This window comes from Glycine max, chromosome 19 (assembly GCF_000004515.6).
Source record: "Glycine max cultivar Williams 82 chromosome 19, Glycine_max_v4.0, whole genome shotgun sequence".
In the NCBI taxonomy this organism is placed as follows: Eukaryota; Viridiplantae; Streptophyta; class Magnoliopsida; order Fabales; family Fabaceae; genus Glycine; species Glycine max.
This window is the reverse complement of record NC_038255.2, coordinates 43,361,125-43,384,084: the sequence shown is the minus strand read 5'-3', so window position 1 is coordinate 43,384,084 and position 22,960 is coordinate 43,361,125. Positions and strand designations below refer to the sequence as shown.

Sequence of the window (22,960 nt, the reverse complement as noted above, 5' to 3'; positions counted from 1 at the left end):
CATTTGTTTCACTGTTACCAACTAAAACTTATTAGAAACATCTATGGTTTAAAACAAGATCGTTCAAGTTTACAAAAGAACTCAAGTTAAGTAGCATAATAAAATAAAGTAAAGTGACATGTTTGGAACATTATGCAATTAAAATAGAAACTCATGTCTCAATGTCACATCCTATCAGAGCATTGTGTCCCGATGTCCTCCATAAGATTCCTTAAAACAATCCACCTAATCATTTACTTCCATGAACACAAGATTCGAGATCATCACAAGATCCAAACACAAACAACGCACATGGAGTGAGTTATCACATTCCTAAACAGACATAGATAAACAAAGACACATACATGTGGTATAAGTATAAAAAGCTCAACTTATCACAATTCGCATCATTTTACCACTCATTGCGTAACATCATTTGTCCCAAGGATTTAATCACAAAATTACATTTCACGCCTTCACATTAATCACATGTTCAGAACAACAAATCTCAAGTACAACACAACATCTCACACTCACACAATTCATTACCCACCATCACGTAGCAAGTCACAATGATCATTACATAAGCATTATGTATCAGATACACTAAGACTCAATCTTATATGCAATGTGGTATCATGTCAGTGAAAAACAACACCAAGGCGCCTAGGAGTTCATAACAAAATACACCACACAATGGGTATGTCAAGTCACTTTCACTAAGTGAAATCATAAGGTGACCAGCCAGAATCACTCTGTTTTGTGAAAATTCTCCAACCATATGGGATCGACATAGGCTCAAAGGAACACTCAAACCGAGTGTATTTATCCCTAAGGTCTAGACTCCAAAAAATCCATTAGGATTTTACCTTCATGATCTAGTTCCAACCTTAAAATAACTTTTGCATGTAGATACTGCTAATGAATTATATAATACTCACGACCTCACACTTATTTACAAACACATTTAACACAATACGTTACAATTTAACACCTCAGGTTCCTAACTTAGAACCATACAGTTTCATTTTAACACCTCACGCATTGCGCTACAATTTAACACTTCTGGTCCCTAACTTGGAATCCTACGTTTTCCTTTTAACACCTTGTGCATAAACACTTTTCTCAAAGTAAACACCAGTCGAGTTATTATATCATTCACAACTCACAACATAAGTAATATCACCTCAAGTATTAACCACGCACTTATTCACAACCAAATTTCATGTCCACAATTTTAACATCTCACAATTTAACACATTCAATTTATTCCTTACACACAATTTCAATCACAATTTCATCCCAATATAATAATTTATCAGGTTAATCTAGTAAATCTTGTCCAAAACACAAACAAATTATATAAAAATGTTCCTCACAACATGGGGAGTAAAACCCCTTAAACAATTTCATATAATCATATCAAAATCATAGGCCAAAAACATCAAAAGCACTCAATTTTATCAGCCAATTCGTATCATGGCATCAATTGATCCATCAAACACAACAATCTCATAATTATAATCATAAATGAAGAATTACAATACAATAAACATCTCAAAATAAACCTCAATTTGATCCTTTAAAGATCCCTACACATATTTATTATAACCTCAATTGCAATAAAGTCATCACTTACCTCCAAGCGAGCTCACGTGTGTAATTCGACAGCGATAATGGCATCTCTAGTGGTTCCCTAAGATTTCTCAAGTTTTTTCTCTAGTTGTCTACTAGGGTTTCCAAGCGTTAGAGAGAAGGAGAAGGGATTGAAGTCTCTATTTCACTGTCTCCGTACGAGGGACAATTCTATCTCCACAGACAATCCAATGGTGGAGATGTACGAAAATGAATTCCCAACCTGATGTTCAAATTTCACAACGATCCAACGGTTAACAAGTCCGAGATCATAGTTTTACTAGAACAGGTTTGGTGTATGCAGAAAAAAAAAAGATTTTGGAATAGGAAGAAGAAAAAACGAATTTAAAAGAAAGAGAAAATGTAAAGACTTATATCTCTATTTATAGTTAAGGTATTCTCAGTATATTATTTACTCTATTTTTTATTTTTTTATTTTATAAAAGGAACTTTATTTTACTCTTTATCAAATAAATAAATAAAATATTTTTTATTTTCTAAGAACATATATTTATTTTATTTACCTTAAAATCATTATTTTAATTAATAAAATTATTTCTCCTTATTTATTTAATTACAAAAATCTTATTATTTTCCTAAAACTCTACTTATTTTTAAATAAAATCATTTTTAATTTATTTTAAAAACACACAATGTTACACCTTCTCTCACAATCTTGTTGGCAAGAATGTGATTACCGTAAAATGGAATTCGAAATAAAAAAAATAAGAGATAAACTCTGTTTAAATAATAAAAATTTACTGCATTATCCCTCTTCAAATTGACAAGGATGACAACCAAAAGAGGAAGAAGTAGAAAACTAAAACAGCATTAAGAGCCATATTCTCTCCCATGTTTTATGTCGGATAAACTCCAAATAGGTCCAAAGTTTCACCTATCACTACTTGCACTGTTGCACACTACTAGCTGCTTTGAAATACCATTTCATAAAGCTGAATGAGTAGTTCTTAGAATTGACCGAAACAAATCAACTGGTTTATTTATTGGTCATATAATACACAGAATCGTATGCATATGTTCTTCTTTCAACCACTTCTTCACAAACTTGGCATATTACTCTCTGCCAGTTTTGTGTCCATCCCCACAACCTTCTCCCTCAGTTTCACTAGAATGCAAATGATGGTGAGCCATTAACCAAGCAGAATGAAGAACAAGATGCAAATGAAAATCCAGATTTTCATTTTCTGGTACATTGGTTGTTTCTCTTATGGTTTTGCCGCTGCTGTCACAAATGAAGTATCAGCTTTGCTTTCTATAAAAGCAGGTCTCGTTGATCCGTTGAACGCCCTTCAGGATTGGAAACTGCATGGCAAAGAACCAGGACAGGATGCATCTCATTGTAACTGGACCGGCATCAAATGCAACTCAGCTGGAGCTGTAGAGAAGCTCGATCTCTCCCACAAGAATCTCAGTGGCAGAGTATCCAATGATATACAAAGACTTGAGAGTCTTACTTCTCTCAACTTGTGTTGCAATGCCTTTTCAACACCATTGCCAAAATCCATAGCCAATCTCACCACACTCAACAGCCTTGATGTAAGCCAAAATCTCTTCATTGGTGACTTTCCATTAGGCCTTGGAAGGGCATTGAGACTTGTGGCCTTAAATGCATCCAGCAATGAGTTCTCTGGTTCTCTTCCTGAGGACCTTGCAAATGCCTCTTGCTTGGAGATGCTTGATCTCAGAGGCAGCTTCTTTGTAGGGTCAGTTCCAAAATCATTCAGTAACTTGCATAAGTTGAAGTTCCTTGGTCTATCTGGCAATAATCTCACTGGTAAAATTCCTGGCGAGCTGGGACAACTTTCATCACTGGAGCATATGATCCTTGGATATAATGAATTTGAAGGTGGCATTCCTGATGAATTTGGAAACCTCACCAATCTTAAGTATCTTGATTTAGCAGTAGCCAATCTTGGTGGTGAGATTCCAGGCGGATTGGGAGAGCTCAAGTTGTTGAATACAGTTTTCTTATACAACAACAACTTTGACGGCAGAATTCCACCAGCAATTGGCAACATGACCTCTTTGCAGTTGCTGGATCTTTCTGATAACATGTTGTCAGGAAAAATTCCATCTGAAATAAGTCAGCTGAAGAATTTGAAACTTCTCAACTTCATGGGCAACAAGCTGTCTGGTCCTGTGCCTTCTGGCTTTGGAGATTTGCAACAACTGGAGGTACTTGAGTTATGGAACAATTCCTTGTCAGGGCCATTGCCTAGTAACCTTGGCAAGAATTCACCATTGCAATGGTTGGATGTATCATCCAATTCACTCTCTGGAGAGATTCCAGAAACTCTTTGCAGCCAGGGCAATCTCACCAAGCTTATACTATTCAACAATGCATTCACTGGTCCAATTCCATCAAGCCTATCAATGTGTCCTTCACTAGTTCGTGTTCGAATTCAGAACAATTTTCTTTCTGGGACGGTTCCTGTGGGTCTTGGGAAGCTTGGGAAGCTTCAAAGGTTAGAGTTGGCTAACAATAGTCTTTCTGGTGGAATTCCAGATGACATTTCCTCTTCCACATCCCTTTCCTTTATTGATCTCTCAAGAAACAAACTTCATTCTTCGCTTCCTTCCACTGTCCTTTCCATTCCAGACTTGCAAGCTTTCATGGTCTCCAACAACAACTTGGAAGGTGAAATCCCAGACCAATTTCAGGACTGTCCATCACTTGCAGTTCTTGATCTCTCATCAAATCATCTATCTGGAAGCATTCCAGCAAGCATTGCTTCATGTCAGAAGTTGGTAAATTTGAACCTCCAAAACAACCAATTGACTAGTGAAATCCCAAAAGCATTAGCTAAAATGCCTACATTGGCCATGCTTGATCTTTCCAACAATTCTCTGACAGGTCAAATACCTGAAAGCTTTGGAGTTTCTCCAGCTCTGGAAGCACTCAATGTCTCATACAATAAGCTAGAAGGTCCAGTCCCAGCAAACGGAATACTAAGAACTATAAACCCAAATGATCTTCTCGGTAATGCTGGCCTATGTGGTGGTATCCTCCCTCCATGTGACCAAAACTCTGCATACTCTTCAAGACACGGAAGCTTGCGTGCAAAGCACATTATTACAGCATGGATCACTGGAATATCTTCAATCCTAGTCATCGGAATTGCAATTTTGGTAGCAAGATCTTTGTACATAAGGTGGTACACCGACGGGTTTTGCTTCCAAGAAAGATTTTATAAGGGTAGCAAAGGGTGGCCCTGGAGATTGATGGCTTTTCAGAGGCTTGGTTTTACAAGTACTGACATTCTAGCTTGCGTCAAGGAAACCAATGTGATTGGCATGGGAGCCACCGGGGTTGTTTACAAGGCCGAGGTACCGCAATCAAATACAGTTGTGGCAGTGAAAAAATTGTGGAGAACAGGAACTGATATTGAAGTAGGAAGCAGTGATGACCTTGTTGGAGAGGTGAATGTTTTAGGGAGGCTAAGGCATAGGAACATTGTCAGATTATTAGGATTTCTTCACAATGACATCGATGTCATGATAGTTTATGAATTCATGCACAATGGCAACCTGGGAGAAGCCTTGCATGGTAGACAAGCAACAAGACTACTTGTAGACTGGGTTTCACGGTACAACATAGCTCTAGGAGTTGCACAAGGACTTGCTTATCTCCATCATGATTGTCATCCACCCGTTATCCATCGAGACATCAAGACAAATAACATATTGCTTGATGCAAATCTTGAGGCAAGGATAGCAGATTTTGGTTTAGCCAAGATGATGATCCGGAAGAATGAAACAGTCTCCATGGTTGCTGGATCCTATGGCTACATTGCCCCTGGTGAGTTACTAGTTCTTCAACCTTACTCTTTTTGTTATTAACAGCTAGATTAATTTCCAAACCACTTTAGAGCAAGTAGGATATATAGTTAAAACTTAAAAACATCAGAGAACATATATTTCAGTTAGCATGTCATTAGATGTTTATATTTGTGAACATTGTCTATAGTCATGTTTGCTGTTTCTTAGATGTACAAGACTTATATGCATGACACTTGAATGATTTAATATTTGGCAGAATATGGATATGCCTTGAAGGTGGATGAAAAGATTGATGTTTACAGTTATGGAGTAGTTTTGTTGGAGCTTCTCACAGGAAAGAGGCCATTAGATTCAGACTTTGGAGAGTCAATAGACATAGTAGAGTGGATTAGAATGAAGATTAGAGACAACAAATCTCTAGAAGAAGCATTAGACCCCAGCGTAGGAAACAACAGGCATGTTCTAGAAGAAATGCTTTTAGTTCTAAGAATAGCAATTCTTTGCACTGCCAAGCTCCCAAAGGACAGACCAACCATGAGGGATGTCGTAATGATGCTTGGAGAGGCAAAGCCTCGGCGAAAGAGCAGTGGCAATAGCAACGATGTAGCTAACAACAAAGAGACACCAGTTTTTAGCACGTCACCAGTTAATGATAATAACCTTGTGTAGGAACTAACAATAAGTTTGTTCTGTCCATCAACCAGTTTAGAGATGTAATTTTGTAATCAGCAATGCGTATTTATGTTTAAAATGTTAATTGGTATATCAAGATCTATTGATTTTTGCAAATAAAATTTCTTTTGTATCCTGATTTTGGTACAGAGCCATAGATTTCAAATAGAAACCAAGACAAAGCAATTGTACCTATTATCCTTTGAATAGGAATAATAACTCTGTAGACGTACTAAGGAAGTAAACAAAAGTAACTTGGTCTGAGTTTTTTTCTTTTCTTTACCAAGTATGAATGTGAGGAACTTTCTTTTGCAAAGATCTATTGTATCGGTGCACTTGACAAAGTCATGATTCCCCTGTTATTCATAATCCCAATCCTGGCAAACATTAAAAAAATAATCACCAGAGAAAATAGTGCATCAAGCTCTAGCCTCTTTATTTTTCTTGCACTAGGCTTTTTTTATTTTTTATTTTTTTTCTCTAGGCTCTTAAGAAGTGTTAGACAATTTTTTTTTTAGAGATCACAAATTATCCTCCACTAGTGACAAGTAAAACTATCATAGATAACAAAATTCTCCATCTAAGTATTTATATGAAAAGAAGAATCACCACTCCAAAGCATCTAAAAGACTACGTCTAAATTGAGCAAAAGGAAAGCAGGGCAGTATGTTAGCTTGATCTTTGAATTGTATTCTGTTAGTTAGTTAGTGCTTGTTGTAGTGGAGTAGTGGTAGTTTGTCTTTTCTGTTGGTAGTGGAATAGTGGAGCATTTTCATAAATTGTTATTTCTGTTGCAATCACTCTATGTAGCCTTTGGGCAAGCAAGAAATTAAACACTCTTCCTTTACCTTGTTCTGAAGGCTCTTAATCTAAGTTTTCCTCCCTGTACCCACCAGTAACCCAACTCCTTGATGCATGCGTTTGGTGGTAAAGTATTAGACTCATAGTAACAAATTAAAATTAAAATCATACCGTTAGTCAATGTTCTCATTTCTGGTACATTTATTCAAGTCTATATCGAAGTCGTATCAACACAAAAATGGCTGTCAATACAATATTCACAGCCGACAGATGGCCGAAATTCCAGGCATGAATTCTTTCTAAATTCGACAGGATTGCTTGTATGTTTTTGACCAAAACATTGTTGTAAGACAAAGAAATGTATAGTCTGGACCACTATTAATGTGATAATATAAGTGAGGAATATGATTTTAATTTTAACTTTGTTAAACGCAAAAGACAGAGCTCGTGAATCATGGATACTATCCTTTAGCAATAACGTCCATCGTGCATATATATCATGCATTCCCTTGGGTTCTGAATATAGCAATAATAAAGTCAAGCAAGTTGTACACAGTAGAGACCAGACACAAGAGAGGTAAACAAAAAAATGAGGAATCTTCACACCTTCCCCAAAAACATATTTTGTAAACCACTAACATATATTAATTTAGACTTAACTACACTTTTTATTTCTGACTTTTTAATTTTTAAGAGATTTTACTACTGATGAATTAATTTGATACTTGTCATGGACTCACATATAAGTAATTTTATTATATTTAATGTTATCATTCTTAAACCATCCTTCATTTAATTCTAATTATATTTGCAAGAATTTTTTTTATTTATCATATCAAGTTACAATAAAATGCATTTTAAAAAATAATTTTATTTTTTACTTAAGATTAATAAAGTTAAATTAAGTCAACTATTTTTAAATTAATATAAATTTAATTATTTTTATTTATATATAAGTCAAGAGGAAGTACGTCCTACTATATACTTTTTATATACTATTTAAGAAACTTACAAATTTTTTCTTTTTTCATTTGTCCATTAATAAGAGCAAAAGTTGAGAATAAAATTTTCTAAAAAAATAAAAAATAGGAGTAAAATTTACCAAAAAGTAAAAAAGTTAGGTGCAAAATTTGTTAAAAAAAGTTAAGAGTAAGAAATGTAATTATGTTAAAAGTAAAATGATGGAAGGTAAAATTCATAAATTTTTTAAAAAGTAAAGGATAAAATACATCAAATTAATTTATTGAGAGCCAGTCAAAATTAAAGAATTGAAGATAAAAAGTTGAATTAAGTCATTAATTTAACAGATATTTTTATGAGACTACACATTTTCTACGAATGACAATCCCTAGTCAAGTCAAATAGAACCACTGTAAACAGCGTGTAACTATTTTAACTCAAATCTGTATAGGAACATCCCAAGGTATAAAAATAATAAGTATGCCAATCATACTAGCTAACCAAAGGTTGGTTTGCATTTTTGCAACAAGTATTATGCGACTCACTATTTTCAAAAGAGTGCTGGCAAATTTAAAGCAATGGTTCCCGAAAACAGCTCTTATTTCAACTGAAAATTTGAAATACAATAGCAGGGAAAGAGAAGGCAATCAAAATTTGATAAGAAAGCTAGCATACATCTCATATTTACATTTACATTATTAACAAACAGCAATCCCTTATATGACAAACATTACATGAAAATTTATGGGGCCTGTGCCTTTCAAGTGATATACCAAGAGAAATTAAACAAACACCATTTGAATTGAATCCAGAAACAAAAAAGCGAGGTTTGATCATTTAAAAATAAAAATCCGTTACTCACAGTATTAATTAACTTCCCTCTTTCTGTTTTTTCTCACATTTATATTCCTTCAACTCATGTTGTACATTTTAGATCATAAGTTTTGTGTATCCTAACATGTAAAGGTGCAAACATTATCTATATGAGCTTGTATTCGATCTTCTGTTCTTTTCTTCCAATCTTGGAGCTGCAAAGTAACTACATTAGAGAAAGGGGAAAAAAAAGTAAAAGAAGTTATGTTAGGAATAATAAGGCATCTATTTACCAAGTCCATTATCTTCAGGTGTCCTCATGATTCTTAGCCTCCTCACAGAGTTAAGGAACATCCTGATTGCAATTTTAAGGACAAAGGTAGAAAAATATCAAACTAGATAAAACAAGAGGTCCTACGCCTCAATAAATCAATTGCAATTCTCAAATCTCAAGATTTGTTCTAGTTACAATTGCTCACACCATTGCCCTTGTTCCAAAAAAAGGCCATGACGTGGTGAACTCTAGTAAATGATATGCTGGATAGTGCACTGAATGGTGGCTTGAGTGTTATGATATTCGAATAGGCCGTGCAATCAGTACCAAATAGTTATATATTTAAGTCTTATATCTTGCAGCTAATTTCTGGCACCATCAATTATTCATATAGAGTCCTGGTCCATCAAAAGCCAATACAAGGGTAACAGCAATAGAGTAGAAGTTTAAAGGTTTACCAAAAAAATAATGAGTTGACAACATATAATACTAAGGAAAACCATGTTTGTTTCTGACAGTTATTAGCATTAGAGGCATTGAGATTTTTCAAAAGGGCTAAGGGTCATCAAGATAGCAGCAAGTACTTCCTAGCACACAGATAAATTCTTAGATTTGCCACACCAAATGAAACAATACATTTACTATTTGAAAATCAATCAACAATGCAAATTTTAGCTGGATGGAAAAATATACTGCACGCCAATGATATCACTACAAAGGCAAAGAAATTTTGACACTAAAGTCTAATTGATGAGTATGAACCAAACACTTACCACCAAGGAACATCTCCAACAAGCACCCAGTCTCCTTCCTTGTCTTCATAAGTGAGCACAAAGTCAGAAGAACCATCCAGCAATTTTGAATGCCCATCTGTTCCAACTTCAGTACCATGATCTTCTCCATTTGATCCTACTGACAATGATGTCAATGCCATTAGGAGAAAAGAGAAATCAAACACATTGGAAAGACAAAATTAAACTCTATGTTTTATCTCAAATCAATATACACAAGACACTGATAGGAAAAAAAAATGACATGTCAGTATTTTATTGATGAAAACAAAATATCAAGTTGTTATGTAGTTTTGTTTCATATCTTTGAAATTTGTTATATTTTGATAGCTCATATGTTACAGAACTGAAATAATGAGAGTCTTGAAAGAAAAGGAATACATAAGATATTTATTTTGTACACAATGAGAAAAATAAAAAGAAAGGTAGAATAATAGTTTAAACCCCTACTGCTGTCACCTTCATAATGTAACCAACATGTGCTTGTCAGCTATTCAACCTTTTATCAGCTACAAATATACCTTTTGGACAATAGTCAATCATACATACGTTTAGATTTGGCAAAGTGACAAAAAGAGGAGGAACATATCAACTTATCGTCATGATTCATGTCATGCCAAAAAAATCCACTTCAGTGGATACCGGATGGTAAAACATCCATTCATGTACCTTTTGGGCAATAGTCAATCATACATATGTTTAGATTTGACAAAGAGAAAAAGAGGAAGAAGTTATCATCATTTCATGTCAAAAATATCCATTCCAATGGGTATCGGCTGGTAAAACCCACCAGTTGGATTTGTGGGGCTCATTTTCCACCTACTTATTAAATGAGGTAAGGGGAGGATACAGAGGTATCCATATACACAGATACCCTATATGTGAATGCACCTAAATGTACTAAGTTTAGCTTTTAAAATTAGGTGTTTTGATTTATGTGTCGATTAACTTTTAGATTTTGTATGTGCTTTAAGAAATATGGAGCTGTTGATCATTAGATTTTGTGTGTTGAGTTATTCAATTGTAACTTTGTATATCTATGGATATCCTTGGAAACCTTTAGATTGTTGTCAATCTATTCAAATTTTAGCAGATATCCACGCAGGTGATTGTGCACCCCTACTCTGACCTTTTGCATTTGCATCATATTTAAAGAGGACTCAAGAAAGAAATGACAAAGTTAACTATATATTCACCAAGCACATAAAATCTCAGTGATCTGGAGAACATAATATAATTCCATACAGGAGTTGCATTTTCTTTATTAGGAATATGATTCATGAAGACAGAAAAAAATCACCTTTGTGAGTGAGGACTGTAGTTGATTCATCAAACATATCCTCCAAGGTTTGAGCTAAGGTTTCATAAGAATCGTGAGCACCCAAATCAACCTTCCTTCCGATTGGTATCCCGTCCATTTTTACTTTCACAAACAGGGAAGTCCTGAGGTTTCCTTTTTCTTTGGAAATAATGTTGCTACTATCACTGCCACCATCTGCACTCTTCCTAACCCCAGCACTATTGCTTGCTCTTTTGTCAAGTGTAGAATTGAATACTTCTGTGGCTGGTGATTTTGCATGGCTATTATAGCTGTTCATTCTATATGCTCCAAGGGGAGGCCATCCAACAACTTGACTGAATAAAAAAAAAAAAAAATAGTCACAACTCACAACGGAAGTGATAATCCCCTCAGCAAAGAAGTGTTTAAAAAATTGACAACTATTTGATTTATTCTGTTTTCTATAAAGGGTATGACACTGAGAACATCATTGAGAAAAATTAGAACCAAAAATATCACAAAATGAAACAGTACCTCTGTCACATGGCAAACTTTTTGTTGAGAAATGTAACCAATCACTTTTATATAGTTAAACCACTACAATTAAAAAGTTAAAAAATTACCCTACAACTGAAGAATTTTAGTCTACTGATGTAAAACTATAACTCTGCGTGCCTCCCTTCACAACGTGGGTAGTTTCTACAGCATAAGTTGAGTTGCTACTTGCTACTATACTTTTGTTAAACAAGGTTGTTAAAATTTACCCGACAAACCAAACAGATAAAACCTGCCATAGTTAGTAACAGTTCTTGGAAATTTTCAATTGTTTTACTAACAGCCAGACTGAATCCTAAAGTACATGTAGATTGTACGAATCATTGCATCAAATTTTAAATTTTGTCATTCAAGATTCCAACACTTCTCCCTTCAGTCTTGTCCAAGAAAATTTATAGAACTTCACTCAATATCTCAGTCATTCGTATATATATCCATGAAGAATGTTGACTTTCAACAATATTACAGAACTTAAAAAATATGTATAATACCACTATAATAAATATTACTTAGATACTCTTTTTAGTACACTTTATTATTAGTCACATCCCACATTAGACATGATCCTTTTAGAATTTAGGTTTAACTCAACTCTATAAAATTGACTTTTATAATGAGGATTGCCTAAGTTTTATTAATATTATCTCTAGTCTATGTGAGATCTCAACCTCTTAAGAGCCAACGAAGTCCTATGATGCTTCACTCAGCCTTTCTAGTCAGTCCAGTCATAGGTATCTCTTTTCGACACATGGGCAACCAACTTTGATAAGCCACAATTAAGGCTATCTAGCCATCTAGGGTGACTGCAATTAAAGTGACTTTCCAAAAGATCCAATAATAAAGAATGTATAAACACTAAGACTACGTTTAGATATCCGATGATGGTGAGTGAAAGGAAATGGGATGCAGCGGAATAGAGTCTCATCGCATAGATACTTTTACGATTGAATGAATGGAAATATAAGAGTAGTGTTAGAGTGGTTCCATCCTATACCCGAAAACGAATGAAATTTTCATTCCACCCCTTTCTGTAAACATAGCAGACATATTTAATACACTAATTTGTTTTTTAGATTTTGCCTCCATACGAGATCAAGCTCTTGTAGCATATAAATAAATTGGAAAAGAACAAGAGCAATGAATTGGTATTGTTACCTGGGAGCGGTAATGGGAAGAGAAGTGAAGGAGGAATTAGCGGGGGCATAGGGAGAGAGAAAATTCAAGGTCAGATGAAGAATCCTGAGAAGAAGAGTTGTCATCTTTAGACATTGAAGCGGCTTCTCTGCTCTTGTCTCAAGTTGTGAAGTGAGGGAATATCTACAACAAGAAGAAGAGTGGCGTGGTGAACAAGACTCTTTAGACTTGAGACTCATTGCCGAGTGGCCCACGTGTTTGCTTTGTTTATCCCTCCAATCCAATCTAATGGAAATTGGAACTCAAGACTAAACTTACTTCTTAGGAAGGAGAGGTGCTTCGTTGGTTGTAACTAGCAAGTGCGGTAGGACCCACATAGTGCAATCCGACAAGACAAAGGTCAGGGAGGAAAATATACCATGTTCCTGTCTCTTTCATGCATCCTTCTCCACACCTCGCCTTTGTCCACGCCCCAGGAGACCGCCATCCCTGTGGAGCCCATCATTTACACGTGGAATGTACAATATGCTCATTTTTATCATAATAAATGATCACGTCTTGCTATTCTTATGCATTATTACCAATGGATCATTGATAATTCTTCCCGTGGTAGACACCCTGATGATACGAACAATAATTTCTATAGCATTTTAATGGCTAGATATGAACACATGTTTGGTACTTCCAACTTCCAAGAGGAAACAAATGAATGAAACAGTGTGGAAGAAAATGATAACACATTAGTACATTGCTTTTGAGAGAAGAGGGAAGAGGGACAATATATAGGGACTTGGTAAATTTTAATTTTTTGTAATAGTCGTCCTTTGGAAAGTGAAAACATTGTTGACAAGAGGGGAATATAATTATTATTTGGTTGCGGAGGAAAATACAATTATAAAACCATTGTACAACTTTGTATATGAAATCCCTTTCTACTTCCTCGCGAGGCACCACCCTTCCTCGGTCTCTTCTCTTCTCTTGCATTCATTGTGCATTTTCGCCGCCATTGCAGAAACCACTACCCCCAGCAGAGCACTTCAGTCAAGTAAATAGTTTATGCAATCAGGATACTTTCACTGTTGTACAGTTTGTGAACCAAAGGATCGGGAGCTTATCTATTTTATCAAGGCATTATCTTGTAAAATATAAGATGCATGAAAAACACGGCCTAGCAGTATATAACTATAACTACATATAGTTAAGTAGACATGAAGGTAAACGCTGCCAACTGACAAAGTCACCAAACAAAAACTACCTCACTTTAGTAGTAAAGGAAATTACAATCTCAAAAAATAGTTAGCAACATCAAAAGGAAAAAAAGAACAACGCAAAATAAATAAAATTTACATCATTGCACAAGGCAAAATTTATTTTCACAATGAAATAAGACTGGTGAATAATACTACAACACATTACCAGAAGAAAATTTGAAAATAAATTTATTCTGTCGGCCAAATATTGACGCCCACCTAGTCTAAAAATCATGTAAATGGTTTAGAACATAAAAATGTCAAAAACTTGATTTTAGATGAATTAAATATTGTGTCAAACTGCCAATTAAGCTTTTATTGCTTAGAACTCAATTTTGCCTTTGAATTTTCTGATGGATGAGGTGTGCACTCGGTGCAAGTAGTACAAGAAAGAGGCTTGTCAGCAAGATTGATCCGCAGTGTTTGGTGCTTCTCCTCATTCCCAGGTACATGGAGGAGAGCATCCATGATTAAAATGTCCCAATCACGAGGAAGGAAAAAGGAAGACCAAGTGTCATCTGTTTCAAAGAAGCCAAACCAATCATAACTTCAATTAGCTATCAAACTGGCCTAGGTGTTCACTAGCAAAAGAATATAATCATTCAAGTAAGCAAGCAGATCATAGTAGTTATACAGATTAAAACAGTCAACTGGCAGTTTGGCAAAAGGTTGTCACTCAAATTGTAGAGATAAATTTTCAAATTGCTAACCTCCATTTCGAACCGCCTTCAGCTGCAAGACACCAGTGCCTTGTGGTCCAGAAACAGGAAATGAGCATGAAACAGAATGTCTTTTATGAGCTACTGAAAGAGATGCATTGTACCATGGACCTTTAACAATTGGTTCTCCAATAGCATCTATTAATGCCTGGTTCTTGCTCACTTTCTCCATCGCCTTGCTGAAAATGTCACAGTTAATAATTTTAGGGGCTGCCACCAAGGTGGACAAATTTTCAATTTTGAAATATAAATAACAAAAGTTGAGAAACTTCTTTGGTGATAAGTCATATGTATTACTAACAGTCTCATAAAAGTATTCATGAAGCTTACTATCTAGTATCTAATATGTAAATATGAAAGAAAAATAAAAATAGAATAGGATTTACAAGGTGGGATAGGATGGTTAAGAATTTGAAAGTAACGATTATTTTAATCAAAGTTAGAGGGCTGCTCCCATTTATGTAGCAAGATATCACAACACACAAGGTAGCTATACTTGTAATGCTGGAGAGTAGATGGAAAAGGACAACAACAACAACAACAACAACAATGCCTTATCCCACTAGGTGGGGTCGGCTACATGGATCAACTTCCGCCATAATGTTCTATCAAGTACCATACTTCTATCCAAATCATTAAGTTCGAGATCCTTCTTGATAACCTCTCTTATAGTCTTTTTGGGTCTTCCTCTGTCTCGAATTGTTTGCCTTCTCTCCATCTGGTCTACTCTCCTCACTACAGAGTCTACCGGTCTTCTCTCTACATGCCCAAACCACCTAAGTCTATTTTCCACCATCTTCTCTACAATAGGCGCTACTCCAACCCTCTCTCTAATAGCTCCGTTTCTAATTTTATCCTGTCGAGTCTTACCACACATCCACCGCAACATCCTCATCTCCGCTACACCTACTTTAGTCTCATGTTGGCTCTTGACCGCCCAACATTCTGTTCCGTACAAAATCGCCGGTCTTACCGCAGTCCGATAAAACTTTCCCTTTAGCTTGATCGGTACCTTTGCATCACATAACACCCCCGATGCTTTTCTCCATTTCATCCATCCTGCTTGAATGCGATGATTCACATCCCCTTCAATTTCTCCATCATCCTGTATTACAGACCCAAGATATTTAAACCGTGTGACTTGAGGGATAATATGGTCTCCTATTTTCACCTCTGAGTTAGATACCCTCCTACTTTTGTTGAACTTACATTCCATATACTCCGATTTGCTTCTGCTTAGACGAAAGCCATGTGTTTCTAGAGCTCGTCTCCAAGTTTCCAACCTCTCATTCAACTCCTCCCTCGACTCTCCAAGGAGGACTATGTCATCTGCAAAAAACATGCATCTCGGCGCTATCTCTTGGATTTGTTCCGTGAGGACATCCAGAATTAAGGTAAAAAGGTAGGGGCTAAGGGTTGACCCTTGATGCAAACCAATTGTGATGGGAAAATCGTCTGACTCTCCACCCTGTGTCCTAACACTAGTCGATACCCTATCATACATATCTTGAATAGCTCGAATATATGCAACCCTAACCCCTTTCTTCTCTAGAGCTTTCCACAAAATCTCTCTAGGCACTCTATCATACGCTTTCTCCAAGTCAATAAAAATCAAGTGCAAGTCTTGTTGGTCCATGCGATATTGCTCCATCACCCTCCGTAATAAATAAATCGCTTCCATGGTCGACCTTCCCGGCATGAAACCAAATTGATTCTCAGTAACTTGAGTCTCCTTTCTTAATCTCCGTTCGATCACTCTTTCCCATAATTTCATGATATGACTCATGAGCTTGATTCCCCTATAATTTGCACAATTTTGTATATCCCCCTTGTTCTTATAGATTGGCACTAACGTGCTTCTCCTCCATTCCTCCGGCATGCGTTTTGACCTCATAATTTCATTAAAGAGTTTGGTGAGCCACTCAAGACCTCTATCTCCAAGAGTTTTCCACACTTCAATAGGTATGTTGTCTGGCCCCACCGCCTTACCGTTACTCATTCTTTTCAACGCTTCCTTTACTTCCTGTTTCTGAATCCGACGATAATACTTATAGTTCCGGTCCTCTTCTCTTGTGTCTAGACTGCTAAAGTCGTATCCATATCCATCATTAAATAAGTTGTGGAAATACACCTTCCACCTTTCCTTGATATCTTTTTCATGCACTAAGACTTTGCCTTCTTCATCCTTAACACACTTTACGTGATCCAAATCTCTAGTCTTCCTCTCTCTACCCTTAGCAAGCCTATATATAGATCTTTCTCCGTCCCTAGTTCCTAGAGCTTGGTATAGTCCGTCAAAAGCTTGGGCTCTTACCTCACTCACCGCCTTTTTGGTTTCATTTCTAGCTATCTTATACTTATCCCAAGTTTCAGAATTTCTACACCTAGACCACTCCTTGAAACACTCCTTTTTTACTCTAACTTTGCTCTGAACACTTTCATTCCACCACCACAATTCTTTACCCCTAGGTCCAAAACCTCTAGATTCACCCAACGTCTCTTTAGCCACTTTAATAATCTCTTGGGACGTCTTGTTCCACATATCATTTGCACTTCCTTGTGATTGTCCACACCATCCCTCCCATATCTTTTGTTGGAAGATTCCTTGTTTCTCACCCTTCAAGTGCCACCATTTGATCCTTGGTGCTACCATAGGACTTCTTCTCTTTGTCCTATCTCTAATTCTTACATCCATAACCAAAACTCTATGTTGGGTAGTCAAGCTCTCTCCCGGGATAACTTTACAGTTCAAGCAATACTTCCTATCAGACTTTCTGATAAGGAAGAAATCTATCTGAGAACATGTCCCTCCACTTTTGTAAGTGATAAGATGTTCTTCTCTTTTCTTAAACCATGTATTGGCTAAATGAGAAACTTTTATAGTTAGCATACTAGACGTAGAATTATTATCTCAGTCTTCGAGATCCAATTTGCATGCACCACCTTAGCGCCTTTTTTTCTATGAAAAATGAAAATGCCACAAGAGTTATTTTGAAAAAAAAAAAAAAGATAGCTACAAAATTTAGATGCTAAACTCACCTTATAAATTGATACTTCCCTAAATATAGCCATCGCATTGTTAGTTATTACTATTACTATGTAGGAGGCATAAGAGAATGAAGTTTCAGTAAAACAAGGAAAAAGCTTTGGCCTCCTTGAGGAACAGCTACTCGACAATGAAGATGGGAGATAGGAAATATCATAAACAATGTAACTTGAATCAAAAGGTCTATCTTGGGCATCTTATTCTAAAGTCTAAAACCAAATTATGTTAAAATGCAGCCCTAAATAGTTTTCTCAAGTCTGCCAAATGCATTCCCAAGAGATTAAAGTAAAAAACTAACTATCATCAACTCTTAACACAGAATAACCCGTTACAGCTCAATATATACCGGCTACATCCATGATAGATGGCAAGGTCATCAAGGGCACTCAAAGCAACACCACCTGTAATAGTAATCAAGAAAAATGACACGGCCTTTTTACCATAGTATTTTCCCGTCTCTTCATCCACTTTCTTCGTGGAACTGCAAGAGTTTAAAAAATGGTAGTCACAATCAAGCACCATAATACAGTTCATATTATGATCACAATTTCAACAAATTAACAATAACAAGTAGTTCATGTTTTTCACTTACAAAAAAAATCAGCTGAAAAAAAAAAGAGTATTATTTTGGCTAAAATTAACATTGTTAGTGCAAAAAATAGACAAAAGGACCATTTTAGCTAACAAGATACTAAAGGAACCAAGATAAAACTTTTTAACATTTAACGGACCAAACTGAAACAGAAATTCACATGAGGGACCAAAATTATAGCCTATTATCTTACTTCCTTTGTGTTTGGACTCATCTCACTAATTTGGGTTACAGAATATGATGATTTTGTTGAGCTATGATGCCTGAAATTTCAAAGCGTGAAAATTTGAAGGCAGAATGAGTCTATGAGTACACTCAAAATCCACAATTTTCACATACATATACTTTATAAATTGGCCTCTAATAGAAACACAGAACTCAAAGAAGTTACAAAATTTGAAACCGCCGAACGAATTTACGAGTATCAAGCAACAACAGCTAAATCCATATACAAGATGGAAAAAAAAAAAAAAAAAAGGAATAGAAGAAGCAACAGAGAGCTTACGTGGAAATCTGAGGTTTTGGGGAGAGTTTGAAGAAAGAGCTTAATCTCTTGGCCAACATGATCAATCAACAAATGTGTCGTATTACCGCACGACGCTGTCGGTATCGTGCGATTTCGCGAGTTATCAAAACGAACTACGAGAAATTGCGATGTTGTGTCGTATATGGATGTTAAAATTAGAATTTGGAGATTGTATTTGGGAATGAAAATGGAGTGAAAGCTCAATTTGTGAAAAACCCTAAACTTACAGGATGGAGATTGGAGAAAGAGCTGCGACACTGTCTGGTCTCATCTTTTGTTCTTCTTTCTCCGGTTTAACTAAAACCTATTCTTTTGTGACAAAATGAAAAATATTTTAATCATAAAATCCAGCATTTACCTAAAGATTTTTTGTTTGTTAAAAATGGTTAAGCTGGGGATTAGTGTATCCTCTGTTTAGAGATATTGTTACAGTGCTACTAATTACATTTTTCTTTCTAATAATTTTTTTTAAGAAAATAAACTTTTGCTTTAAGATCACAACAGACTACAAAGCTCTTTTTACCCAGTTTTAATACAATTACGTTATATTTTCAAAACTAATATTTGAGCACACAAATAAAAATAAAATAATTTAGCATTTGATTTAGTCGATCTGTAGTTAATTAATTGTGTTCTTGCCTTATAATAAACTTTTTACTCAAGTCTCTTACACACTTATCATAATCCACATAGAAATAATATTTTTTTTATTTATATGAATCGAAGATAAATATCGAATAATTTATAATAATTAATTGAGCTAAAAATTAATAATGAAAGACATATTAAAAAGCTAAAGACAATGTCAATATAAATGGAAATATGAAAATTGATTAAAATAAAAATAATGCTTAATTTGCGTATTATCTTCTAAAATGAACAAATAAAAAAATAGAAGAAATATTGTAACAATTATATGTATTGACTTTTATTTTTAGCAGTGGGCTAAAACCTAAGTATATATTGATGGATGTAAAAAGGTCATTTAACATCGTTATTAATTGTTTGAAAATTTAACAATCGAGATTATGATAAAAAAATTACAAATATAAATAATAATTATAAAATAATCAAAAATTATTTTATAACTTTTGATTATCAATTTTAATATTTTATCCAATAAAATACCTCTGTTGCTTAAGAAAACAAACATGATGAATGAATGAAATTTCTGTGTTTAAAATTAATATAAATGTTATATTTTAATTTTTTTGGATTTCCGTCAAAGATCCATATTTATGTGTAAGTTTAGGTCCAAATTTTCAAATAATAAAGAAGTAAAACTTAGGCACGTTCAAGACTAGAGTAGAAACACTCAACCATGCAAATGGATTGATAACTCCACCTGGAATTTCAAGACATCATTAACCTATAGTATGTTAAAAAAAAAATTGAGAATGAAAAAATCATGTCTATGACATAAATTTATATACTATTATGAGTTTTTGAAAATCAAGTTAGAAATGTAAAAAAAAAAAAAAATCATACAAAATGTGAAATCAAGTGTGAAATGAATTATAGTATTAATAAATATTTTTATAGTATTTTCATGATATTGTTTCTTTTTAGTTCAATTAAAATAATATTTTTTTTCTTTTTTTTCTCTCCTTTTTATGCAAAGAAGCTATTCTATAAGTACAAATTTTTAAAGTTTTAAGATAACGAAAACTCTTGTGTCACCTTTCTAATATCAACAATTTTAATAATGTCATTAAAATTCTTCAAAGGCAGCATCCACACACTTACCATCTTATCCTCCTCCATTTTCAAGTGCACAAAACAATGAAGATTTTTCCGCCGAAAATTGAATTGGAATTCTACGAATGAATTTTGGATCTCTACGTTTCAAAATTATGTTTCTGTTTCAGTGCCTCCCGATTTCAATAGTCATTGACAGGAGATCATTACATATTTACATTCAAGGGAAATTTACCAACATTTTTTTATAAAGATGATATACATACCATTCATGCAACAATTTATTAACATTACCATTTTTTTCTTTTTCTCTGTAATTATGACATATAATAAATGATGTATGAGGACACAAGCACAAAAAATAATTATTATATAAATTGTTGTATGAATTTTTAAATAACATTTTATTTTTTATTAAATGAAATTTATTTTTGATCTATAAAATCAAAATGATATTATTATAAGTTTTAGGGTCTTGTAACAGTATTCACCAAGAGCATTAGTAAAGAAATTAAAAAAAAATTGAAAAATTTGTTGCTAGTGTTTTTATATGCACATCTACATATCTATTTAAATTTATTGATTGAAAATTATATGTGCTGTAATAGAAATATCTAAGAGTGTATTTGAATGAGAAAATTTAAAATTCTGATAAATTTTAAATTCTAAGAATTTTAAATATTTCAATTAAAATTATTTGGATAAAAAAAATCAAATTTGAAAATTTTTAACATTTTAAGGATTTCGAAACTTTCAAATAGAAGTGAAGTTAGTAAGAGAATTCTAGAGAATTTCGAAACTTTCAAATATCTTAGAAGATCATTTTAGCATAAGATAATTTTAATTTTTAACCTTTTAAAAGAAAATTATTTAAAATTCTGTTTTAAAATTTCAAAAATTTAAATTCTTCACAAAAAAAAAAACATCCAAACATTGAATTCTAGAGTACAGAAATTTAAATTTTTTAATAAATTATTTTTCTCAGCTAAAATTTTCTATCCAAACACACCTAAAAGTAATAAGGAAGCTATTTTTATGCATTAAAAAACATTTTCTCTTTTACTATGTACTTCTTAAACTGATATTCTTGGGATAATTAGTATTTACCTAAGTTTTATTGGATACTTATTTAATGAGTTTTACATTAATTTAATTTAATATTCCTTATGTTCCTTTTTATACGTCTTTTAATATTGTTACGTAAAATCCAAAAATAAATAAATTATTATTTTTAGTAAAGTTGTCATTTCTAGCTATTAAAATTGTTAAATAATTTAAAACTTAGAAAATTTGTTATCATATCCAATCTACTATTTTTAACTAATAGAATTTTTGTTAAAAATTTCAAGTAATGGTACCTTGGGTGTATTTTTAAAAATAGTATAGTTATAGTTTGTTAAAGTATTTATTCTTAAAAAAAAATGAGTGTACGTTAGTCATCATACAAACATTTTTAAATTTACTTTTTCTAATGAGTACCTTAACAAACTTCGTTCCGAGTGTATTTTAAGAAAATTATAGTTACAATTTGTTAATATGTTTCTTCTAAAAGTTTTAAATTTATATAATATTTCTTACAACACAAAAGAGAGATAAGAAGAAAAGATTAAAAAAATGTCACTCAAATCAAATGGGCAATGTAATTGAAAGAGAAAAAGTTGTAAAAACTAAAAAGTATTAAAAAAATATAAATAATATAACTTAATTTTTGTTTTATAAATGTGGAAACTGACAAAAAAAAATGGAAGACTTATTAACACGAAAGGTTGTAGAGCAGTTTCCAAAAATGAGAAAAGTGAGTTTTGATTTTGTTTCTACAATTGAATTTTATAAGGAATTTGTTACACGAATCACCCAATATAGGTGTCGAATAGAAATATAGAATAGTCCAAGAAACATGTAGAGAACCACGTGTACGCCGGAGGTGTTTGAGTCTTCTTTTTTTTTTTTTAGTCAATTAAAACGTGAATTGGATTAAAGTTTCATAAACAACAAATACAGCACATTCTCGCGTGCCAGCTAAGGATCCCAATGGCTTGGAGGGATGTGCCCTCCATGTGTATGGTTGGTATGCTTCTTTTTCTTTTTTTCATTATTTTTTTCTTAATTCTTTAGGTCACCAAGAAAAAAAATTGATTAATTTAGAATTTGATAGAAATATAAATAAAATTTAATTAAAAATTATTTTTATCAATAATTAAATTTAAATAATATTCAAAGAATTTAACGTTAAGATAAGTTATAATCAACCACTTATTTAATAATGATTTATTCTTTTCTCTTCTGATTTGTAATAACCGATAATGGTCTCATTTTAATTACTACATTGAAAACAAAACAAAGGTTGTCCTTTTCCTAGTACTTTCCAACTTCCATATGCACCGTCCGCTATGCCAAACCAAACGACACTATCTCTTCAAGTTGATAGATATTTT

General features: G+C 33.7%; 3 protein-coding genes across 6 annotated transcripts; 1 reads left to right on the top strand and 2 right to left on the bottom strand.

The window, feature by feature from the left end:
* The first annotated feature begins 2,435 nt into the window (after window positions 1-2,435).
* LOC100811284 (MDIS1-interacting receptor like kinase 1) lies at window positions 2,436-6,226 on the top strand. The gene is made up of 2 exons (XM_003553462.4): window positions 2,436-5,434; window positions 5,672-6,226. The coding sequence occupies exons 1-2, from the start codon at window positions 2,779-2,781 to the stop codon at window positions 6,082-6,084; spliced, it is 3,069 nt and encodes a 1,022-aa protein (XP_003553510.2). The 5' UTR covers window positions 2,436-2,778; the 3' UTR covers window positions 6,085-6,226.
* Window positions 6,227-8,650: 2,424 nt separating this feature from the next.
* LOC100813788 (auxin-responsive protein IAA13-like) lies at window positions 8,651-13,047 on the bottom strand. 4 transcript variants are annotated; one of them, XM_041012416.1, is made up of 6 exons: window positions 12,934-13,047; window positions 12,716-12,875; window positions 11,027-11,361; window positions 9,709-9,847; window positions 8,955-9,016; window positions 8,651-8,876 (listed from the first exon to the last, which is right to left on the bottom strand). In XM_041012416.1, exons 2-6 carry the CDS (start codon window positions 12,817-12,819, stop codon window positions 8,824-8,826), a joined length of 693 nt encoding a protein of 230 aa, XP_040868350.1. In that variant the 5' UTR covers window positions 12,820-12,875; window positions 12,934-13,047; the 3' UTR covers window positions 8,651-8,823. The 4 variants fall into 4 exon arrangements, with proteins under 4 accessions (XP_040868350.1, XP_006603740.1, XP_006603741.1 ...); XM_006603677.4 differs by having other exon boundaries at window positions 12,716-12,975; NM_001255834.2 differs by lacking the exon at window positions 12,934-13,047 and having other exon boundaries at window positions 8,730-8,876; window positions 9,709-9,844; window positions 12,716-12,855.
* A 980-nt stretch (window positions 13,048-14,027) lies between these two features.
* LOC100813252 (uncharacterized) lies at window positions 14,028-19,143 on the bottom strand. The gene is made up of 5 exons (NM_001255743.2): window positions 19,055-19,143; window positions 18,807-18,940; window positions 18,056-18,190; window positions 14,655-14,842; window positions 14,028-14,462 (listed from the first exon to the last, which is right to left on the bottom strand). Exons 2-5 carry the CDS (start codon window positions 18,863-18,865, stop codon window positions 14,260-14,262), a joined length of 585 nt encoding a protein of 194 aa, NP_001242672.2. The 5' UTR covers window positions 18,866-18,940; window positions 19,055-19,143; the 3' UTR covers window positions 14,028-14,259.
* Window positions 19,144-22,960: the final 3,817 nt, after the last annotated feature.